General features: G+C 44.2%; 2 protein-coding genes across 7 annotated transcripts in view; one reads left to right on the forward strand and one right to left on the reverse strand.

Annotated features, from left to right (window-relative positions):
• enox2 (ecto-NOX disulfide-thiol exchanger 2) overlaps positions 1-804 on the reverse strand; it is a 187982-nt gene extending 187178 nt beyond the window's left edge. For 2 of the 5 annotated variants that reach the window (XM_033030501.1, XM_033030500.1), the window contains exon 1: positions 439-804. The gene's annotated coding sequence lies outside the window, so the exon portion shown is untranslated. The remainder of the gene's footprint in view (positions 1-438) is intronic. The other 3 variants (XM_033030502.1, XM_033030505.1, XM_033030506.1) reach the window with 3 other exon arrangements.
• Positions 805-5404: 4600 nt separating this feature from the next.
• Positions 5405-23202, forward strand: part of LOC116979066 (multidrug resistance-associated protein 5-like) — a 106521-nt gene continuing 88723 nt past the window's right edge. For both annotated transcript variants that reach the window (XM_033030507.1, XM_033030508.1), the window contains exons 1-3: positions 5405-5759; positions 13176-13367; positions 15973-16136. In XM_033030507.1, coding sequence (XP_032886398.1) covers positions 13326-13367; positions 15973-16136 — 206 coding nt within the window. In that variant the 5' untranslated portion in view covers positions 5405-5759; positions 13176-13325. The remainder of the gene's footprint in view (positions 5760-13175; positions 13368-15972; positions 16137-23202) is intronic.

Here is a 23202-nt window from a genome sequence, read left to right on the forward strand (position 1 = left end):
GGAATACCGAACTCGCTTATAGACTGAAGAAGGGTTTCGGCCCGAAACGTCGCCTATTTCCTTCGCTCCATAGATGCTGCTGCACCCGCTGAGTTTCCCCAGCAATTTTGTGTACCTTCGCTTATAGACTACCTGGCATTGACTCAGACACTGAAGACAAAGTCACTCCCAGATCAGTCAATCTTTTAAAGTCTTCTCAAACATCTGGGGACTGGTGTCTAAGTTCAGAGAACAGTTCCACAAACTAGTTTTGCAACAGCCTGACACAGTCATGTTCACAGAATCATGGTAACCGCTGAACTGGCCCACCAACGAATGCAAGCTCGCCATTCGCTACCATAAAAAACAAGAAAGCACAGGTTGCAATAACATAAAGGAGACTCAAAACGCACACATTCTCACTAACGCGACCGTTGGTTTAACTGTGAATGTACTCACCGTTCACCAAACCACGGCTGTTAATCTGATCGACTGTTCCGCGTTTCCATGCAGCTGAACGTCGAGCAAAAATGGGCCGCTGGCGGTCACGTGACGGAGCCGCGGGGCGGAGCAAAGGTTGGTCACAGCTCAGCCGAGCAGTCTGCGCACGCGCGCCAGCCTCCACGGCGGCCGGCCGGCGGGATATCTGGTTGCCGTGGAGACGGTTGCGAGGCGGAACGTTTCTCCACCCGGACACGTTTTCGTGAACGCAGAGTTGAAGCGAATGGTTCCTGTTTGGTTGACGTCCGTCATGTTGAGCATGTTCATTTTTTAATTGTCGTATATAACCTCGGGAAATACATATATGAGGTCGCTCCAGTCTGTGCTAAGGAGGCGATGTGGAAAAGAAAGAGGAAATTGAATTTCACTTTTTTTCTTACCCTTACTCTTGCCTCCCTCTCCTCTGGCGCTCAGTCTGAAGAAGGGTCTCGACTCGAAATGTCACCCATTCCTTCTCGCCAGAGATGCTACCTGTCCCGCTGAATTACTCCAGCATTTTGTTTCTATCATTGTTTTCTTTCCTCGCATGTGAGGATTGACCCATTTGAAGCAATTTATTGTCTATTCTGCAATCAGGTTAAAGGAGCGAAATGACTGGTGGTGTTTTTTTTTAAACATGTTTCTTTGCTATCTGCCCACATCTCCGTGTCTACAAAATGGAAATGACATCCATTCAAACCGTATGCCAGGATTACAATGATTAATACAGTTTGCTGTGGCAATGTGTCAAGTAAAACCAGGACTCACCTGAGTTTCTCCAGCATTTTTTTCTACCTTTGATTTTCCAGCATCTGCAGTTCCTTCTTCAACCTAATGAAAATATAATCACTCCTCATAATCTGACAATTCAATGTCAATAGGTTTGGATTCTGGTTCTTCCCTCAACTTTTTGTAAACTTATGTTTAAAAAGTTTGACGTTTAGTGATTTAAATATACTTGAAATAAGACCAGATTCTGTCATTTGAATGCCGCAAGCAACATAATTAATTTCGTTGGATTTTCCTTTTTTTTAGGATTTGTATGAAGACACGTGACATGATTAATGTTCTAAGTATTGTGGAGGTTACGTAAAAGGAAAGGTTCTATATATCTCGATGACTCTGAGGCATGGACAAGTAATATTTGTACCAAAAAAGTGCCATACAATGATCTGAGTCACTCAACCTTGCTGTAAAGGTTCCTCGGGGCAACATCGTCAGCTTCTCCCCATAATCTGCATAATTAGCACACCTAATGAAAATATGGAGCAAAGGAAATAGGCGACGTTTCGGGTCGAGACCCTTCTTCAGACTTCAGTCTGAAGAAGGGTCTCGACCCGAAATGTTGCCTATTTCCTTCGCTCCATAGATGCTGCCTCACTCTCTGAGTTTCTCCAGCATTTTTTTCTACCTTTGATTTTCTAGAATCTGCAGTTCCTTCTTCAACCTAATGAAAATATCATCACTCCTCATAATCTGACAATTCAATGTTAATCATTCTACTATTGAAGGATCTCAGCTCCAGAAAGTTTAATCTCTCAAAACTCCCAAGTCGTCGAGTTTATCATCATATGCACGCATTCCTTCTTTATAACTCTCCTTAACATTAATTATTTGATCACACTTACTGCATCTGTTCTGTTATTTTCTTAGATTGACAAATAACCATTCCAGTGAAGTATCCTGCAACATTTTACTTCATTAAAAATGATAAAGAAATACAAATGCTTATTATGAACAGCAAACTGGAATTACAACTGCATCACATTTTAAGAAATAATAAATAGAATCACTATGTGAAATTATTTAAACTTTATTTTCAAAAAGACAAGTACAAATTCAGTAATATTCCATTGTACACAATTTTTTGAACGAGGATCTATGTAAAACAATAGAATGAGGATCTATGTAACAATATTTAAAAGTAATGTCAATCTCACGACTTGGTGTGCGTTATGGATCGTATTCAAAAATAATATTTAGATTTATGATATGGAAAATAGATTAAGAGTACTTCCTTATTGTCTCTGGTCCAATAGCCAGACACCCTTGTATTAGAAAACATTCCCAGTGAGTTTTAATAATTCTTTACTTTTAATTAATACAAACCATGTATTTATTTTTTCACTTTTTTAGAACATTTTTAAATGTTAATTGCAAATCACTTCATATCTTTTGAAGTTATTTAATAAAACATGGCAAGCAACATATGCAAACCACGGTAGGTTACGCAAATAAATTGGATAAATAACCAGAGTCTGGTTTGATAACTGAAGAAGTCTGAAGAAAGGTTTCGGCCCGAAACGTTGCCGATCTCCTTCGCTCCATAGATGTTGCTGCTCCCGCTGAGTTTCTCCAGCATTTTTGTGTACCTCTGGTTTGATAACGTTGGGTGGACTTCCTTTGATATTGTGAAATGTTCCTGTTTTTCTTTGTAAAAGGTAACATTGATCTTTTATATCCACTTGAGTCAGTTTAAAATTGCATTAAGATGCCCCATTCATGTACTGCAATTATATATTGTGATCGTATTCCAGATTACATGCTGAAGTCACCTTGCACAGGCGTGCCACTATTGGGAACACAAGAACTAGAAGCTGAGATGAGCCATGTGACCCTAAATTGTTCCACCATTCAACAAGATCATGCCTGATCCAGTGCTTAAATCCCACCTTCTTCCCTTATCTCGATATCCCTTCATTTCCCATATATTGAAAAGTCCAATAATCTGAACCTTAAATATACTGAAAGACTGGGCACCCTCAGGCCTCAATGCTAACAATTTCTCCTCTTTTTCAATCTTAAATGGGTTATCCCTTATTATGTGACCATGTCCCTGAGAGCTGGATTCTCCATTTAAGAGAAAATGTAGAGAACCTTGTGGTATTTGCCATAACAATCAATTTAAGAAACCTGTTCTTCAGTGAGACCATTTCTTCATTGGTCTTTTCTCTTATACCAGCAATCAACTGAAATGACTATCAATTACTATAAATGACTATCAATGCAAGTGTACTGTCTTTAGGTATGGAGACCAGAACTGCATATGGTTGTATTTATGGCACATCCTCAGAATTAAAATTGGACCAATGCTCTAATAAATCATTGGAAACAAATCTGGTTATATCAAGGGGCTTCAAATAGTTTCAGAGAAGGAATTTTACTATTTGCTCAAAACACAAGTACACGTCAGACCTTGTAACAATTAATGTGGCCTTAATGTACTAAACAGTTTAAAGAGCATACTTTATTTATATCTACAAATTTCATAGATCTGAGATCTAGCGTTCATTCATGTAACATGCTCAGGAGAAGTGTGTACATTTTGTATTTTATTTCAGAAAATAGGACAAGAGATGCTTGGGAAATATATTCACACTTATGAGTAGCACAGGATCTGTGAGTATAAATTATTCCCTCTTCCAGGCCAGCAGAGGCTGGCATTAACAGCAATGTCACCTTTTTGATTTAATAAAACATATATACTACTGCAGATTTGTGTTAGTAATATTTAATTTTCATATGCTTTTATAAATGTCTTTGTCATGGTTGTTGCATTTTGAATCTTTAGTAATATATTGATTTAGGCCAGTATCTTTAGTAGTGGTTATGGATTAATATTATATTAAGAAAAACTACATCAGAGTGCAGCATTCCCTGTCAATTGTAATGTAATGCAAATAGCAAATGAGTTATTTTGATGAATTTGTGATGCAACAAGTTCAGGACTAATTGCATCAATTACATGGGGGCATATTATTGAAATGACAGCTATTAAAAGGTAGGCATGGCTGAAACAATCAACTTAATTTTTCAAAATTAGACAAGTGGGTTTTATTATAAACAAAAAGATTACACTGCGTGCACAAACACAATCATTTAACAGCGTTATTAATGAATTGGAATGTCTTAGATAATTGTTTTAATCAAGTGCAGAGATTTCCAGTTTATAATTTATTGAACAATAGAAATGTTAGATGCTTTTATTCAAAAAGGCAAACTTCAGAATGATTACATGAATTATCCGATTGGTATTGATTTATTTTGAGATTGACTGTACTAAATGTTTATATCCTTCTTCCAAATTAAAAATTGTCAGTTATGATGGTCAAAACCAAGTAGCCACCTCTCAAACTTAAATGCATTTGGCTACAATCAGTGTACCGAGCAGGATCTTTGGTGCATTTACCAATTATATGGGTAACAATTTTATGGCTGAAACAGCGATTTAATGTTCAAAGCAGAGACTCATTGCTGGAAAATATTCCACAGATGGGCCAACTTATGTAAAGAAAAAAATGTATTTCTGCTCAATTACATTTCGATAAAGAATGAACATGCAAGAAATCTGAAGTTAATAAAAATGTTGATTATCTGAAATTATTAAACTCAGTTTGAGTCTGGAAGACCAAAATGGAACTCTACAAAAGATGAGATACTGCACTTCCAGTTTACCTTGAACTTCGTTGGAACTGAGCTGGAGGCCCAGGACCGCAGCAGTGATAATTTCTTGAAACATCACATCTCTGAGAGTGCAGAGCAGCAAAGAAAATCACGTATAACTTGATCTGGTTATGTTTGATAACTAAACGCTCATAGATCGGTCCAACATTTAAAACCATTCGTCACAGTCGAAGCATGAATAGTCAAGATACACCGTGTTAATCTAGAAGAGACAGCAATGTTTACATTTATTGTAATGGGGGGAAATGCCGGAGACAGCTCTTGCCTTTACCGCTGAGAAAGCAGTTGTGTCAGTGAAAAATCCAAATGGATCACTTTTGCGAAATCTGGGAAGTAACGTTTCTGAGTACGAATGGTTGCGATTTATTTTAAACCCATAACTTTAACTGTATTCGCCTAAGCTGACCATGCATTCCCCAACGCTGACCATGTATTTAAATTGGTCCGATCTTTTTTTAAACCCAGTACTGAGTAGCGAGTGTATGACCCAGGCGGCGCTGTTTCTGACGCAACAATCTCAAATCTCTCTATTAGGCATAGCATATGTCCTTTGTGTAACCGTCCGGAGACACTTAGTTAGACCAGATGAAATCCCTCGACCTTCATAATCGGTATCATAACATTGGTTCCTCATTCCACTGAGCCAGCTACGTTTCCACAGTTATGAAGCTAAAACTCTAGGTCAATGCTATTTGGCGAACTCGAGTGATTGATTTGAACTCAGTAAGAACAAGCAGTAGGAACATTGATGGTGTTTTTCCTCTCCGGTATCTGTACAGTTAGGGAATTTCCACTCTCGAGAAGTTTAATGAAAATCGTCAACGTAAAAGAGACAGGTAAGGTCCAAAAGATTTTCAATCAATTTGGAATATTTCAAAGTATGACTCAATGTAGGAGTTATTGGCCTCGGATTCTCCTTCAGTGGTGAGATATTAAGCAACATGCACATCGATTTCATGTTGACCGGCACCACTCTTCCTATTAATATACTCTTGCACATGCTACTGAATTTATAATTAGAACATGCCATAGCAAGCCAATCGGGGATGGTATAGCCAATGACGAATTCAATGATACAGCTGGGGGTTTTTTTTTGGTAAAAGGTGTGCACCTAAGCCTCGTGAGCCACAACATTATATATAACGTTGCTTCATTCGAACGTGTAAACGTATGGTGGAGCAGGTCAGGCTTATTGAGGTACGTCACCCCCCACCCTTCACCCATGCTTCAGGTCGAAAACAATTTGCGCCGCAAATTACGAGAAATGTATCGATAACGGATAAACTTGGAATCTGGAATTTACGTGAACGGCAGGACCAACAGTCGCCTCCTTAAACAACTGAATTTGTACACCCAGCAATTTTGTTTTAAAATCAACTGCAAAGAACCTTAAGAAATAAATGTATTGAACTATTCAGCAGTTGTTAAGTATACATTGATGTTGTTAAGTATACATTTCTCATTAATAAAACAGGATTTTGAAATAGTGATATAGGTGGGGGGCCGGGCTGTATGGGGATACTGATACCTGATGCAGGTATTTAAGAACAGTTAATGCATTGTAGAGTCATTTATCCAGGTTGCTGAAAGTATTATGGAAAAATAATGATACATATGATTAATTTTTAAAACAAAACCTAACTTGTTGCAAAAAAAAACGAGAGTTATTGGCATAAGTTCAAAATGTATTTATAAATGGCGGACAACTTACTTCAATCCATCCTTAGACTTGACAAAATGAGAAAAATCCAATCTTGCTGTGAGCCTGTACATTAAAATCAATTGCTTGTCATGGAATTCCAGTTTTGCCATAAATAAAGAGAAATGTCATTGCTGTTTGTAAATGTTGGTAATTCATTTTATAATGTCCCTATTGCTGACTTGATTTATCTCTGTGACATGAAACTCAACATTGGAGGGACAGAAACGCTGTGGAGTTTCACTCCAGTAGCGAGTGAATTATTTATAGCGTTTATTCATCTTGACATTATTTTCATACAGCTCTTGCCATTCATGCCTCTGGTAGCGTTGAAAATAGCTTAGGAAGGCAAATTTGATTTCCTTAAGAAAATAAAGTTTGGTGTTGGAAAAGAAGTTTGTGTACCTCACACAGCTGCATTTGTTAACTTGTGAAGACAATTAACCAAACACCAGTGTTGATAAACTTATTTCTTTTGACGTTTCTGAACTTTTTCCTTACTTTTCTTTTGTCTCTATCTTTTCATTCTTTATATTTCCTACCATTTCTTTCCCTGTTTCACTTTCCATTGTAAATCATCTTATTTCCTTCTTTATAATTTATCCTTTTCTACCTAACCCATAGATTTCAATGTAATAGACAATAGTCAATAGGTGCAGGAATAGGCCATTCGGCCCTTCGAGCCAGCACCGCCATTCAATGTGATCATGGCTGATCATCCCCAATGTACCCCATTCCTGCCTTCTCCCCATATCCCCTGACTCCGCTATTTTTAAGAGCCCTATCTAGCTCTCTTGAAAGTATCCAGAGAACCGGCCTCCACCGCCCTCTGAGACAGAGAATTCCACAGATTCACAACACTCTGTGAAAAAAAGTGTTTTATCGTCTCCTTTCTAAATGGCTTACCGCTTATTCTTAAACTGTGGCCCCTGGTTCTGGACTCCCCCAACATCGGGAACATGTTTCCTGCCTCTAGCGTGTCCAAACCCTTAACAATCTTATATGTTTCAATAAGATTCCCTCTCATCCTTCTAAACTCCAGAGTGTACAATCCCAGCCACTCCATTCTCTCAGCATATGACAGTCCCGCTATCCCGGAAATTAAACTTGTAAACCTACGCTGTACTCCCTCAATAGCAAGAATGTCCTTCCTCAAATTAGGGGACCAAAACCGCACACAATACTCCAGGTGTGGTCTCACTAGGGCCCTGTACAACTGCAGAAAGACCTCTTTGCTCCGCTACTCGACTCCTCTTGTTATAAAGGTCAACATGCCATTCGCTTTCTTCACAGCCTGCTGTACCTGCATGCTTGTACTTTCATGGACTGATGAACCAGAGCCCCCAGATCCCGTTGTACTTCCCCTTTTCCCAACTTGACGCCATTTAGATAGTAATCTGCCTTCCTGTTTTTGATACCAAAGTAGATAACCTCACATTTATCCACATTAAACTTCATCTGCCATGCATCTGCCCACTCCCCCAACCTGTCCAAGTCACCCTGCATTCTCATAGCATCCTCCTCACAGTTCACACTGTCACCCAGCTTTGTGTCATCTGCAAATTTGCTAATGTTACTTTGAATCCCTTCATCCAAATCATTGATGTATATTGTAAATATCTACAGTCCCAGCACCGAGCCTTGTGGTACCCCACTAGTCACTTTGCAGTGATAAACTATTGGACACGATGCCCCCAAGGTCTTGGATGTGGTGCTGACTTTGCTCTGTCATTTTCAAGTTGTGTCTCCAATAACCTAAAGCATATTCATGCCATGAACCTGAATGTCTAATTCATGATGCTTGTCACAAACTGTTCCACCCACCAAGTTCTGAGCCATTAAATCAAGTTACTATGGTGGATTCCTGAATTAAATTGAGAAAACATGAAATCAGTTATAATTTTTTTGTTTTAGAATTGAGAATTTATAAGGATTGCTATCCTTACCTTCTAATATCAAGAACAAAGTTTTAGTATCTTTCAAAGTCCATCAACAAGCCTTTGAAAATCCATGAACTCATCTATGATGTTGTCGTTCATAGAATAATATTTAATGCTTAGTTAATACTGTAACCATGGCTGCAATAAATTTTAAAAATCACTTAAATTCCATGCAAATCAAGTATTCCAAAATTAAAAGCTAATGTAATATTACACATTCAATAAATACATTTGCTAATAATCTCTGCATTATTTTCATGTCACATCATGAGTTCTTAAATCCCATCTCAAAGGGTCACATTCACACAATAAAATACATCAACTTGTTCAATGTATGAAGAACATTACGTTTAGTTCTTCGCAAAGGAAAAAAGTGGAACTTTGAAAACATCAAAACGGGAATTGGAGGAACACCTGGAAAAGGCCCACCAAGACACGAAAAGGCATGAGCAGTTAGTCATCCCACATGACATCCCGCCTATTCAACCACCTGAATTCAACCTGGACACCAGCCCTCCAAGATGGAAAGAGGTAGAGAACACTGTCCGGCGAGCAAGAGCAGCATCAGCTCTGGGGCCAAACGGAGTACCATACAAGCTCTACAAGAACGCATCGGATGTGTTACGCTTTCTATGGAAGCTCATGAGGGTGGTGTGGAAGAAGCAAACAATACCTAAGGCGTGGCGAAGGGCCGGCGGCGTGCTAATACCTAAAGAAAAGGATGCGTCAGACATCAGCCAATTCCGGCCAATATGTCTCCTCAACGTCGAGGGAAAAATCTTTTTCAGCATTGTATCACAAAGGCTGTCCACCTATCTGGTAACAAACAAGTACATTGATACATCTGTACAGAAAGCAGGAATTCCATGATTTTCGGGCTGCTTGGAGCATACAAGCATGATCTGGCACCAGATCCAAACAGCTAAGAAGGAGAAGAGAGACCTACATGTGATCTTCCTCGATCTGGCCAATGCATTTGGTTCAGTTCCCCATGAACTCCTTTGGGAATCTTTTGCCTTTTTCCATGTACCAGAGCTCATCACCACACTGGTCAAGAGCTATTTCCAAGACCTGCAGCTATGCTTCACAACAGCTGACTTCAGTACAACATGGCAGCGCTTGGAAGTAGGCATCATGGCAGGCTGCACAGTCTCACCCTTGGCCTTTACAATGGCCATGGAAGTCATCATCAGGGCCTCAAAATGGGTGATGGGCGGTGAACGAACCAGGGCTGGGCTCCGTCTGCCACCCATCAGGGCATACATGGACGACATGACCACACTAACCCACTACTGCAGCATGCACCAAGCGGCTACTTGGAAAGCTGCAGGAGAACATCAAGTGGGCCCGAATGAAGATCAAACCAAGTAAATCTCGAAGCATCTCCATAGTCAAGGGGGTGCTTAGAGACACAAGGTTCTGTATCGGTGACGACCCAATACCAACAGTGTCTGAACAGCCAGTTAAAAGCCTGGGCAGATGGTACAACGCAAGTCTCAAGGACAAAGAGCAGGTGCAACAACTAAGGCAAGAAATTGTCAATGGCCTGGAGAACATCAATCAGACCCTACTGCCTGGGAAACTGAAGTTCTGGTGCCTACAGTTTGGACTCCTTCCTCGGACAATGTGGCCACTGACCATTTATGAAGCCCCAATAACAACTGTGGAGAAGATGGAGCGAACCATAACTTCATACGCGAAGAAATGGTTCGGGGTCCCACGATGTCTAACTAACATCGGCCTATATGGCAAAGGGGTCCTGGAACTACCTCTCACTAGTCTAACAGAGGAATACAAGTGTTCTAAAGTAAGACTTCAGATGACACTGAGGGACTCTAGAGACAGGGCTGGGCTGTTGCACCGCCCCCACAACACATCAGTGCTGTTGCACCGCCCCTAGTAACTGGCCGGAAGTGGACACCATCTGATGCAGTACAGCAAGCTTCATCAGCCCTGAGACACAAAGACATCGTGGGGCAAGTCCAGCAGGGAAGAGGAGGCTTTGGCCTTACGACAAGTAAACCAACTTGGCGAAAGGCCACAACATCAGAGCGGAGGACATTGGTGGTCGAGGAGGTGCGGCGACAAGAGGAGGCCGCAAGAAGTGCAAAGGCGGTCTCTCTTGCCAAACAGGGGCAATGGATGCAGTGGGAAGGTGTGGAGCGGAGGAAGATCAGCTGGAAAGAACTATGGGAAATGGAAGCAAGCAAGATCAGCTTCATCATCAGAGCGACTTATGACGTGCTTCCATCACCAAAGAACCTCCATCAGTGGTACGGCGAGGATCCAACCTGTGCCCTCTGCCCAACTCCAGCGACCCTCAAACACATCATGGTAGGCTGCAAGACCAGCCTCACGCAAGGGAGATACACGTGGCGGCATAATCAGGTACTAAAAAGCCTGGCATCAGCCCTTGAGAACAGGCGGTGTGCGACCAACTCCTTGCCTCCGAGAGCAAGCAACCCCCTCCCCCTAAGGGCAACAACCTTTGTCCGAGAAGGACAGAAAACATCTAAACATCCTTCCACCAGATCAGAAGAAGGAAACCTATGCAGGGCCCGCGACTGGAGGATGCTGGCGGAAATCGGCCGACAACTAGTTTTTCCACCTGAAATTGCTTCCACCAACCTCAGGCCAGACTTGGTGTTCTGGTCCCCTTCACAGAAGACTGCTTACATCATAGAGCTCACAGTTCCATGGGAGAACTCTGTTGAGGAGGCCTATGAGCGTAAGAAGCTGCGTTACGCAGAGCTTGCAGCAGAGGCAACGCAGCGTGGCTGGAACACCAAAGACTATCCAGTTGAAGTGGGATGCAGAGGATTTGTTGCGTCATCTACCATCAGACTGCTGAAGGAGCTTGGAATCCACGGTCAGGCTCTGCGGAAGACCATAAGATCACTCTCAGAGGCGGCTGAAAGAAGCAGCCGGTGGATTTGGCTCAAGCGGAAAGACCCATGCTGGGCCCCAAGTATTTCAGGGTGAATCTTTGGGACGGTTTGACACAGGACACGCGCTGAGGGCTGATCATCCTGCAGCGGGCCGCCCTTGTGGAGGGTGTATAGTGTTAAAAGGCCGAAACACCCAGTGATGCAAGGGTACACTACTGATGATGTGTCCTGTGCCCAACTGTCCTGAAGGTTACCCAGGCCAAGATATACGTATCCACTCCCCCCCCCCCCCCCCCCCCCCCCGCCCCCCCACCGATGTTGAGCGTCTACCACTCTCAACAATCTACGAATGTCGTGAAATGCTCCCCACCTATTGGCACAAGGGACTTCTTAACATCTTGTCCTGTGTATTTGATTCTTCTTCAGTATTGGGTCCTGTAAATCCTGTTTTTGCTTGTTTGTGCTGAAAGAAGATTGCATCTAATAAGCGAAAAACAAAGTGCCGGAGGAACTCAGCAGGTCAGGCAGCATATGTTGAAAGAATGGGCAGACATTGTTTCAGATTGGTTAAGAAAGAACTGCAGATGCTGGAAAAAACAAAGGTAGACAAAAATGCTGGAGAAACTCAGCGGGTGCGGCAGCATCTATGGAGAGAAGGAATAGGTGACGTTTCGGCTCTTAGAATAAAGGGGAGGTTATTTAAGACTGAGGTGAGAAAAAACTTTTTCACCCAGAGAGTTGTGAATTTATGGAATTTCCTGCCACAGGGCAGTGGAGGCCAAGTCACTGGATGGATTTAAGAGAGAGTTAGATAGAGCTCTAGGGGCTAGTGGAGTCAAGGGATATGGGGAGAAGGCAGGCACGGGTTATTGATAGGGGACGATCAGCCATGATGGTGGTGCTCGCTCGAAGGGCCAAATGGCCTCCTCCTGCACCTATTTTCTATGTTCCTATGAGTCTGAAGAAGGGTATCGACCCGAAACGTCATGTATTTCTTCATCCATAGAGCTGCCTCACCCGCTGAGTTTTTCCAGCATTTTTGCCTACCTTTGTTTCAGATTGGAATCTTTTTTCACCCTTTGTTCTCTTCTCTTTTTCTGGAATTAAAGGGAGAGATTGGACACTCGAGGAGGCTGAGGGGTGATCTTATTGAGGTGTATAAAATCACGAAGGGAATAGATAGGGCGAATGCATAGAGTCATTTACCCAAAGTTGGGGAATCAAAAACCAGAAGACAGGTTTAAAGTGAGAGAGGAACGATTTAATAGAAACCTTAGGGGCAACTTTTTCCACTCATAATGTGATAGGCATATGGAACGGGCTGCCAGAGGAGGTAGCTGAGGCAGGTACTATAACAGCATAAAAGACATTTGAATAGGTACAAGGATAGAAAAGATGTAGCCAAACACAGGGAGGTGGGACACGCTTAGATGGGCATCTTAGATGAATTGGGCCGAAGGGCCTGTTTCTCTGTTCTATGATGACTGTAATTTAAAACCAACTTTATTACCTATAATCCTCCTAATTCTTTTGAAGTCACTGGCTGAGATTAACTGTTTCTCTCTCCACACGCTGTCTGATCTGTATCATTTACCGCATATTCTGTTTTTTACTTCCGATTTACAGCATTTGCCATTTTAGATCCTCCCTTCACCAATTGCATAATGCATTGTGATCTAAGATTGTGATCTATACTTGCTTGTATTTTTGTGTCCTTTCCACTAGGACTGCGGTTGTTGCAATGTGAATAGCATTGGTGCCAAAGACAAAACGACAGGAAACAATGTCTGCAGTTCCAGTTGATTCTGATTACATTGTGGAAGCATAAGAAAACAGATGTGGAGACAGATCTGTTTTCCAACCATTTAGTCTCACATGGAAAAGGCCGAGGCTTGTTTTAGTTCTGATCCCACAGCTGTAAGTTCACATAAGTAGTTTATTAATAACACAGAAATGATATTTCAGTCACTTTAAATAGACTTGTATTAAATGGATAATTATTATTGATGTCATACAATAATACAGCACAGGAACAGACCCTTTGACCCACCATGTTCATGCTGATCTTTTGGCACACCTGCATCAATCCCATTTGCGCATATTAGGACTGTGTTGTTAAGGACTATGCCTTACCCAACATGCCTTTTTAATGCAGTTAATGTGTTTCCACCATCTCATTTGGTAGCACATTTCGGATATCAACCCGTTTACCCTCTTCAAAATCTTACCCTTTTCAGATCCTCTAAAAATCTTACCTTTCACCTTAAATCAATGCCCTCTTTCTTTTGATACCGCTGCCACAGGAAAAAGATTTTGACTACCCGATCTATGCCTTTTAAAATATTAACTATCAGGTCCCCTCTCAGCCTCCCAATTATTCAAAGATACTTTGTTGTCACATGTATCTAGGTACAGTAAAATGCTTTGTTTTGCATACAACCTGGTAAAATCACGTAAAATTCACCCAGGCGCTGCACAAGTGTTGTCACGGCCCTGCTCATTCTCCGATGATCCCCTCACTCTCCAACGGCCCTCTTACCTTAAACCCTCTGGTTTTTGATTCCCCGACTCTGGGTAAAAGACTCTGTGCATTTACCTGATCTATTCCTCTCATGATACATCTTATACACCTCTATAAGACCACCCCTCATCCTCCTGTGCTCCAATAGCTCAGGCCCTCGAGTCAGGCCACATATTTAATGATGACTCATAAATCTCAGCCAGAGCACTTGCAATTTCCTTTCTAACTTCCCATAGTGTCCATGGATATCTGATCAGGTACAGGAAATTTGTTTACCTTAATGCACGTTATGACCTTCAGCACCTCCTCGACCATAATACTGACTGTCCTTAAGACACTTCTATTGACTGCCCTGTTTCACGGTTCTCATGTTTTTCTCCACATGGGGTCTACTAGGGTGTGTGTGCCACTTTGTTCACTGAAGTCGATCACGATGTTCTTTGTCTTGCTGTCATTGAGGGAGAGGTTGTTGTCTTGGCACTAGGTTACGAGGTTCTTAATCTCCTTCCGGTACACCGTCTCGTCATTATTTGATATCCGTTCCAATATTGTGGTATCTGCAAATTTGTAAATTGAGATGGATTGGTAGTTGGCTGCATAGTCATGAGTGTATAAGGAGTATAGAAGGGGGCTAGGAACACATCCCTGGGGCATCAGTGTTGAGGATTATTTTAGTGGAAATTGGTCTGTTATGTTACAAGACTTTGGTGAGGCCACACTTGGAGTATTACGTTCAGTTTTGGTCACTCTGCTTTGAGAAGGATGTTATTCATTTGGAAACGGTGCAGAAAAGATTTACGAAGGTGCCAGAACTTAGCCTGAGTTATAGCGAGTGGTTGGGACTTTGTTCCTTGAAACGCAGGAGGTAGAAGGGTATTCTAGCGATGTGTAAAATCATGAGGGGAATAGATGGGGTCAATGCAATTAGTCTTTTTCTTGGAGGAAGGGAGTCGAGAACCAGAGAACACAGGTTTAAGGTGAGAGGGTACAATTTAATAGGTGCCTGAGATGCAACTTTTTCACACAGTGGGTGGTGGGTATATGGAATGAGCTGCCAGAGTCGTTAGTTAAGGCAGGTACTATAACAACATTTAAAAGTCATTTGGATAGGTACATGGACAGGAAAGATTTAGAAGGATATGGGCCAAAGTTGGGAAGGTAGGACTATTGAAGGTGGAGCATTTTTGGTCTGAATAGGCACGTTAGGCCGAAGACCTGTTTCTTTGCTATATGACTCTATGACTGTAAAAGTTTCAATTTTGTCCTTTAACCTGACAAATTCGTTGGTGCTGAATTCTTTTAACTTTAGCATTTATTTGGAGAGGACTAGAATCTCAAAAAAGGGATGTAATGCCTTTATAAGGCGCTGGTCAGACCGTATTCAGAGTATTGTGAGCAATTTTGTGCCCCATATCTGAGGAAGGATATCTGAGGGTCCAGAGGACGTTTACGAGAATGATCCCAAGAATGAGTGAGTTAATATATGATGAGCGTTTGATGGCACTCGGCTGGAGTTTAGGATGATGAGGAACATTATTGAAACTTACCGAATAGTGAAAGGCCAGAATAGAGTGGATGTGGAGTGGATGTTTCCACTAGTGTGGGAGAGTCTAAGACCAGGGGTCATAGCCTCAGAATAAAAGTAAGTTCCTTTAGGAAGGAGATGAGGAGGAATTTCTTCAGTCAGAAGGTGGTGAATCTGTGGAATTCATTGCCACAGAACGCTGTGGAGGCCAAGTCAATGGATATTTTTAAGGCAGAGATAGACAGATTCTTGATTAGTAAAGGTGTTTGGGGTTATGGGGAGAAGGCAGGTGAAAAGGGAAGATAGATTAGCCATGATTGAATGGCAGAGTAGACTTGATGGGCCGAATTTATGAACTTATTGATTCAGGCTCATGTTTGACTTAATTGCCAGAATAAATATCATTCTCGGGTATCATTCAGATTTCAGATATATTTTTAATGATTGTACAATTGTATTTCTCTTCTTAAAATCAGGAGTTTCACCCAAATGCACCCGAGGAAGAATGTCGAGAAGAAGGTTTCACCTCCAGCAGTTGTGCCAGCTCCAAGATGCTGGAGGAAGAGGATGATGGAAAAGGGTGTAGGGGAAAGTACCATCAAAGTCTCCACCTATTCAAACCCTTTCGGACTACACAGAAGTAAGTAATTGTGATTCACATGATGGAATAACAAATACTTTAAAAAATAAGCTCTTAAACTGCGAACTGATTGAGTAGTCTGTGCTCGGGCTCGCCAATATATTCATCAATAGAGCCAGGATTTTGCCATAAATGCCACGCGCCTTTTCATGCTTTTTTTGATGATTTCACCAGAATAATGCCTTTTTCACAATTGAATGCCTAAATCAGCCTTTTTTTGGCCGTTTTGCTAAAAGGTCGTGCTATTTTCTCTTGTACCGTGATTACAATGATGTTTTCTATGTTAACACGTTAATATTAATGTTATTATTAACGTGTTAACATAGTATAACTTACATGAACATTTCCATCACCGGGGTGAAACCGGGGGCGCCACCGTCGGTCGTTCATACGTTCGTGCCGCTGCCCACTGGTTCAGTCTTCTCCAAGATCTATTTAAGAAAGAACTGCAGATGCTGGAAAAATCGAAGATAGACAAAAAATGCTAAAGAAACTCAGCGGGTGAGGCAGCATCTATGGAGAGAAGGAATAGGCGATGTTTCGGGTCGAGACCCTTCTTCAGACTGATGTGAGGGGGGGGCGGGTAAAAGAGGGAAGAGGCGGATACAGTAGGATTAGAAGGAGAGCTGGGAAGACGGAGGGAGAAGACAAGAGCTATTTAATATTAGAGATGTCAATGTTGATACTGCTGGGGTGTAGACTACCCAAGCAAAATACCCAAGCTTGTCTCCTCACCACATTCACTGCTGACTCCAGTCGCAAATCTGAGTTTTCGAGTTATCTGTGCAAGGCATTCATTGATGCTGGAATTCCACTGTGGAAATTGGAAGACGAATCTCTCTGAGGTTTTTTTGAGAAATACACAGAGGAACTATACCAAGCGAGTCATCATTACGGAAAAATAATGTTGACAGCAACTTCAACATTGTTGTGCAGGAATTTAGAGATTAAGTTGCATGCAACAAAATATGGATCTAAATAGACGAGATAACCGATGCTGTGGGGAGATATGTTGCCAATGTGGTCATCGGTACACTGGAGGCAGGTCAACCATCAAAGGAGTATTTGTTGACATCTGAAGTATTGGAGAAGTCAAACAGCTCAACTATTACTCAGTTGTTTACATCTTCACTTGCTGCACTTTGGCCAGAAGGTATAAAACACGAGAATGTTCTTCCTTTCGTGACTGATGCAGATCTGTACATGAAAAAAGCTGTTCGTGCTCTTAAAGTTTATTCCCCAAAATGTTGCATTTGACATACTTAACTCAAGGACTTCATAGAATTGCCAAGCACACATAGCTTGATTCCAAATGTTGATCTCCTAGTTTCCAATGTCAAGAAAATCTTCCTCAAAACACTGTCACGTGTGCAGTTGTTCACGGAAATGGCACCTGAGATTCCGCTACCTCCTCAGCCCGTTTTGACTAGGTAGGGCTACATGGCTCTTTGCTGTACTCTACTATGCTGCAAATTTTGAAAAGGTAAAATAAATAGTCAACTGTTTTGAAGAAGAATCTGCTCCAGTCAGGATCGTCAGTGAAATCATGCAGAAAAAGCCCCTCCACCGCAATCTTGTGTTTATTGCTTCCAATTTTGCAAACTTCCCACAAGCTATCACTTCCCTTGAGAAACGTGGCGAAATAGTAGAGAATAACTTGCAGGTTTTCAACTAAGTATCTGACAATATTCGTAAAGTTCCTTGAGATGTAGGTAAAGACATACAAGGAAAATGTGAGAGTGATTTTAGCTAACAAAGATCTTGAAGAAATACAAGACATAGCTAAAGTTCTCAAAGGTAGTTTTAATGCCAAGATATCAACATAAATATAGAGTCTGTAGCTTGTTTCGTGTATGCGTTGGGGAGCTAGACCAGAGGAGGTTTGGAACAAGGACTGTTCAACAAAGCCAATGAAAAGGCAGACATAGCAGATCACTTGTGAGGTCTATGACAAAATCAAGGATTTGTAGGAAATGAGAGGAATCAGAAGGAGAGTTGTTCAGGGTAAGACCAAAATCTGCCAGGCTGATTAGAGTGTTGGTAAAAGGGCAACACTGATGTTGCATTGGCTGTTGGAAATGAAAAGATCATGAGAGGTTAAAAAGCCTGAAGCAGGGCCGGCCTTAAGTCGATTGGATCGATTGCTCCCAATTGGGCACCGCGAGTAAGGGGGGCCCGCGCCAGAGTAATCGACTCTCGTCTCGGGTAGGTCTACCCCGGGTGGAGGGGGGAGAGAAGGGCGGAGAGAGAGTAGAAGGGTGGAGGGGGAAGAAAGGGGTAGATGGGGAGGGGGGTGTGAGGGGGAATGGAGAAGAGGGAGAGGGGGAGATGGGTCGTTCGCTCACGGCAGCGCTCCCGCCCCTCCAGTTGCCGTATTTCACGCACACAGCCCCGGCTCCACCCCTCTCTCTCCCCGGGGAGACACGGTGAACAATACACGGAGGGCCAGGCCGGGGTTTGGAGCAATGTTTACAAACATCGGTCTCAGCTCACACCCGTCCGCCCAGACCCCGGCATCCGCTCCCACCGACGGCCCTCTCCCTCCCTTCTCTCCTTCCCTCCCTCCCTTCTGTCCTTCCTACCTTCTCTCCCTCCCTCCCTCCCTTCCCCCCTTCCCTTCTCTCCTTCCCTCCCACACACACATAACGCACAGACAACTAACAGACACACATCATGCACAGCCAACTAGCACACACAACTAAGTTAGGATGGGGTAGAAGCCCAAAGGGTAGGATGGGGCTGAAGCCCAATGCCTAAATGCCTGGACTGGTTTTTCACCAATGGTGATTGGTTTTTCAGGATCTATTTAATTAAATTAATTTTTTTTTCATTTCAGTCACTGAAACAAGTGGTATTGTACTATGTACTTTTCAGAGGTGACCTACACATTTTGTTTGCTACTTGTAGGCTTACGTGTATGCAATTGTATATTAAAATGTAGCATAGATCTGTTTGGTCCATTAAGTCGCATGCTTTTTAAGCGCACATTATGATTACTTTCCATTCTACCATAGAGATATAAAGTCTATAATAGACTTTAATTATATTTCTATGAATCTACAGACCTTGGCTGGGAAACTGGGGCTCACCAAAATTGTTCCCAATTGGGCCCCGCACCTCCTAAGGCCGGCCGTGGCCTGGAGGCTGTGTCCAAGAGGAAGTGGAGTATTGGTGATGTAAGAAGAGTAATCTAAGAAATAGGCATGGGGATGGAGGTGGCAGATTAAAAGGTTAACATCATAACTGGTCTGGAAGTCATTGTAGTCTGAGCACAGGGGTAAGAAGGTAAGGCCTCCTCTGAGTACTGCGGTGTCACACATACACTAACCAACACCCTTGATATTATATTAATATTATTCATTGGCTGCTTTTACCCCATCCCTGCCCTATCTCGAGGGGCAGATAGAGTGGGGCAGAGAGAGGGAGAGGGGTGGAGGGAGGGGAGGAGAGGGGGTGGATAGGGAGGGTAGATGGGGGATGGAGAGGGGGGGGAGGGGGGAGAGGAGACAAGAGGAGTGGCGGGGAGAGAGGGGGAGGAGAGGGGGATAGGGGGCAGGAGAGGGGGAGATGGAGAGGGGGAGAGGTGGAGGGAAGGGGAGAGGAGGGAAGGGGAGAGGAGGGAGGGGGAGGGGGAGGGGGAGGGAGGTGGAGACGGGGGAGGGAGGAGGGAGAGGAGTAGTGGGGGAGGGAGTGGGAGAAGGTGAGGGGAGAGGGGGGAGGGTGGAGAGAGGGGGGGAGGGAGAGGGGGAGTGGGGGGAGAGAGGGGGTGTGTGGGGGGGAGGGCGGAGTGTAGGGGTAGGGGAGGGGGTGTATGTGGGAGTGGGGGAGGGGTATGTGTGGTGGGGGGGAGTGGGGACAGGGGGTATGTGGGCTCAGCCGCTCCCGGCTCCGACCGCACTCACCGGTACCAGGTCCCAGTTCTGGACTCACTCAGCGGCTCCTGTCCCCAGCTGCTGTCGCAATCAGCGGCTCCCGGCTCGTCGTGGTGGTCTCCGCCACCGCCCGCGGAAAAAGCCCCGCTTGCGGAACACAGCCGCTGCCCGCCCGCGAACACAGCCCCTGGCCGCCCATGAGCACAGCCCCCACCCCTGAACACAGCCCCCGCCCACACTCTACTCACTCCGCTCCTTCAGCTTTATTCTGGCCACCAGTGATTGACAGCGGGTGGCAGAAGGGGCGTTGCCATCCCGACGAATGACAGGAGAGAAGACCAATAACTTTTGTAATATTTCACCGATCGGTACAAAATTTGATGCACTTGCAGCACAGGAGAATGGCGAGTAAGGTGGCGAGAAATCGTAGCGCTATCGGATACCGTTTTGCGCAAATTTCAAAACAACGCAAACCGGAAGAGGACAAGATGAGAGTTTTATAAGTATACTGGACTAAGTGGGACCAGTTGAGGCCTGTCCCACAACGCAACCCATTCCCCAATGCAATATTCCGCCACTCACCCGTTCCTCCAACACTATATTCCACCACTCACCCATAGCCCCTAACTGCGCAGGCGTGGCTAATTTCCCCTCATCCCGAGCACTCCCTCCCCCTCCTCTTCATGTGTGGGAGGGGAGGAGGGGAGGGGGGTGGGAAGTGGGGTGTGCGGCGGGGGGGGGGGGGGTGTGGGAAAGGAGATGGGGTGTGTGTGGATGGGGAGATGTAGGATGGGGGTTGAGGGTGGTGTGGGCGGAGGGACCGTGTGGGGGGATGTGTGGCGGGGTGTGGAGTGTGGGAGAGGTGTGTTTGTTGGTGGGAGGTGTTTGGGGGCGGGAGCAGGGATGTGGGGGGGGGGGTTGGGAGAGGGTGTGTATGTGGGAGGGGTGTGTGTGTGTGTGGGGGGGCAGTGTGTTTTTGGGGGGGTGTGAGCGTGGGGGGGGGTTGCGGGGAGGAAGTGTGTGCGGGTGGAGGGGTTGTAGAGGGGAGGGGTTTGTGAGTGGGGGTGTGTGGGGGCAGGGTGTTGTGGGGGCGGGGGGGGGGGTGAGAGCATGGGGGGGGGGTTGGGGCCGGGGGGTTGCGGGATCGAGGGTTGTGGGGCGGGGGCGGTTGCGAGGGCAGGGGGGTTGTGTGGTGGGGGGGTTGTGGGGAGGGGGGGATTGTGGGGGAGGGGGAGTTGTAGGGGTCGGGGGGTGTGGGCAGTGGGGTATGTGGGTGGCGGGGTGTGGGGGTGGGGGGCGGTGTGTGTGTGGGGGATAGGTGCTTTTGGGGAGGGGGATTGTGGGGGCTGGGGCGGTGTGGGCGGTGGGGTGTGTGGGGCGGTGTGTGGGGGTGGGGTGTGTTGGGGGAGGAGCCATCGAGGGGGACCAGAGGGGTAGTGGCTGGAATTGGCTGTGCAATGAGGACTCACAATGGGCGCTGGCCGCTGGTCGTCTTCTTCCGCCGGAATCATAGTCTCTGCTTTCCGTTTGGCGACATCTCCAATTCCAACTCCAACTCCGGGCTGGGCTGGGCTGGGCTGGGCTGGGTCTCTGAATCTGGCCTGGGTCTCAGACGCTGGGCTGGGTCTCCCACACTGGACTGGGCTGGGTCGGGTCTCCGATGCTGGGCTGCTGCTTGGGGCTGGGCTGCTGCTTGGGGCTGGGCTGCTCAGGGCTGGGCTGGGCTGCTTCGGGTCCCTCCGAAAGTCCAGTTGGAAACCTCCGCCGGCCATCCTCAGCTCCACTAAAGACGCTATGGCGCAGGAAGGGGCAGACCGTCCCGGGGACTGACAGGGGAAGAGACTAATTCACGTGGCGTGGAAGGCAGGAGAAGAGATCGATCTGCGCACGCACGGTTTTAAAGATTTTTAAACCTCACTAACTTTTAAGACATTCAACCGATCGGAACAAAACTTGGTGCAATCGCAGCGCAGGAGAATGGTTAGTGAACCGGCGAAAATCATAGCGCTATCGCAAACTGTTTTTGCGCAAATAGAATGACCGCCAAACTGCAAGATAACAAGATCAGAGTTTTAGTTATATATAGATAGATAGATGCACTTCCCACCCTGCCCAAGATTTATCACAAAACAAAATGTCATTGATTCAACTTCTATTGATGGTAGTATAAATGTGAAACTTTAAAGATGTTTTGTCAGTTTTATCGGTAATTCGACATTGGAAAGACCGATTATTCCTTTACCCCAGGGAATGTCTGCTTTTATTTTATGTCAACAGAGTTCTCCAGCTTTCTATATCCTTAGTTCAACAGTTGCAGCTTGCATTTTCATATGATACCACTACATATGATGTCCCAGAGATGGCAATGGATACTCTGGTACTGAAATGGATCTTGCATAAGATGAGTTGCATCCAATAGTTCTTTCAGTGTAAATGAACTTAATAACTGAAACAAGGAGAAGTCTGGATTAATGAAATCCAGAGTGTTGTGTGGAGAATCTGTCAATTTACTGTTGAGGAGGAGGCTGTTCAAATAGTCTCAAAATTAAGAAATCCTTTCACACTTTAGATTAGATTCCTTTATTGTCATTCAGACCTTTCGGTCTGAACGAAATTTCATTGCCTGCAGTCATACATATAATGATAAATAACACAACATATAATAAACACAAATTAACATCCACCATAGTGAGTTCACCAAACACCTCCTCACTGTGATGGAGGCAAAAGTCTTAGTCTCTGTCTCTTCCCTCCTTGTACTCCCTCTGCGCTGAGGCTGATCCAGGCCGAAGATGCCGTTTATAACGGAGATGGAGAAGCAGGCAGTGGAGGTATCTTGTTACTGACACAGGGTGCATAAAATTGTTTCGATTGGTTTATGTTATTAGCTTTTAGGTATAACGTCAGGGTTTATTTAAAAATACTGTGTTTGATAGTCAATGTTCTTATTTCAATTCAGCAGAATTAATCCCACCTCAGCAACGGAACATGCCACCTCTTGCACTACCATGGACGTGTTCTAATTGTGTTTACACTAATGTCTTGCTCTTGTCTTTGCACCATCTTTTTTTCTTTTCACTACCTTGTACTATGTGTGTATGATATGATTTTGTGTGTTGCCTGAGTTCATATTTATTAATAATTGTTTATATTATGCACATTATGCATGGTATTAATAATCCCGAATAAAAAAC

The sequence above is a fragment of the Amblyraja radiata genome, chromosome 12 (genome assembly GCF_010909765.2).
Source record: "Amblyraja radiata isolate CabotCenter1 chromosome 12, sAmbRad1.1.pri, whole genome shotgun sequence".
Taxonomy (NCBI): Eukaryota; Metazoa; Chordata; class Chondrichthyes; order Rajiformes; family Rajidae; genus Amblyraja; species Amblyraja radiata.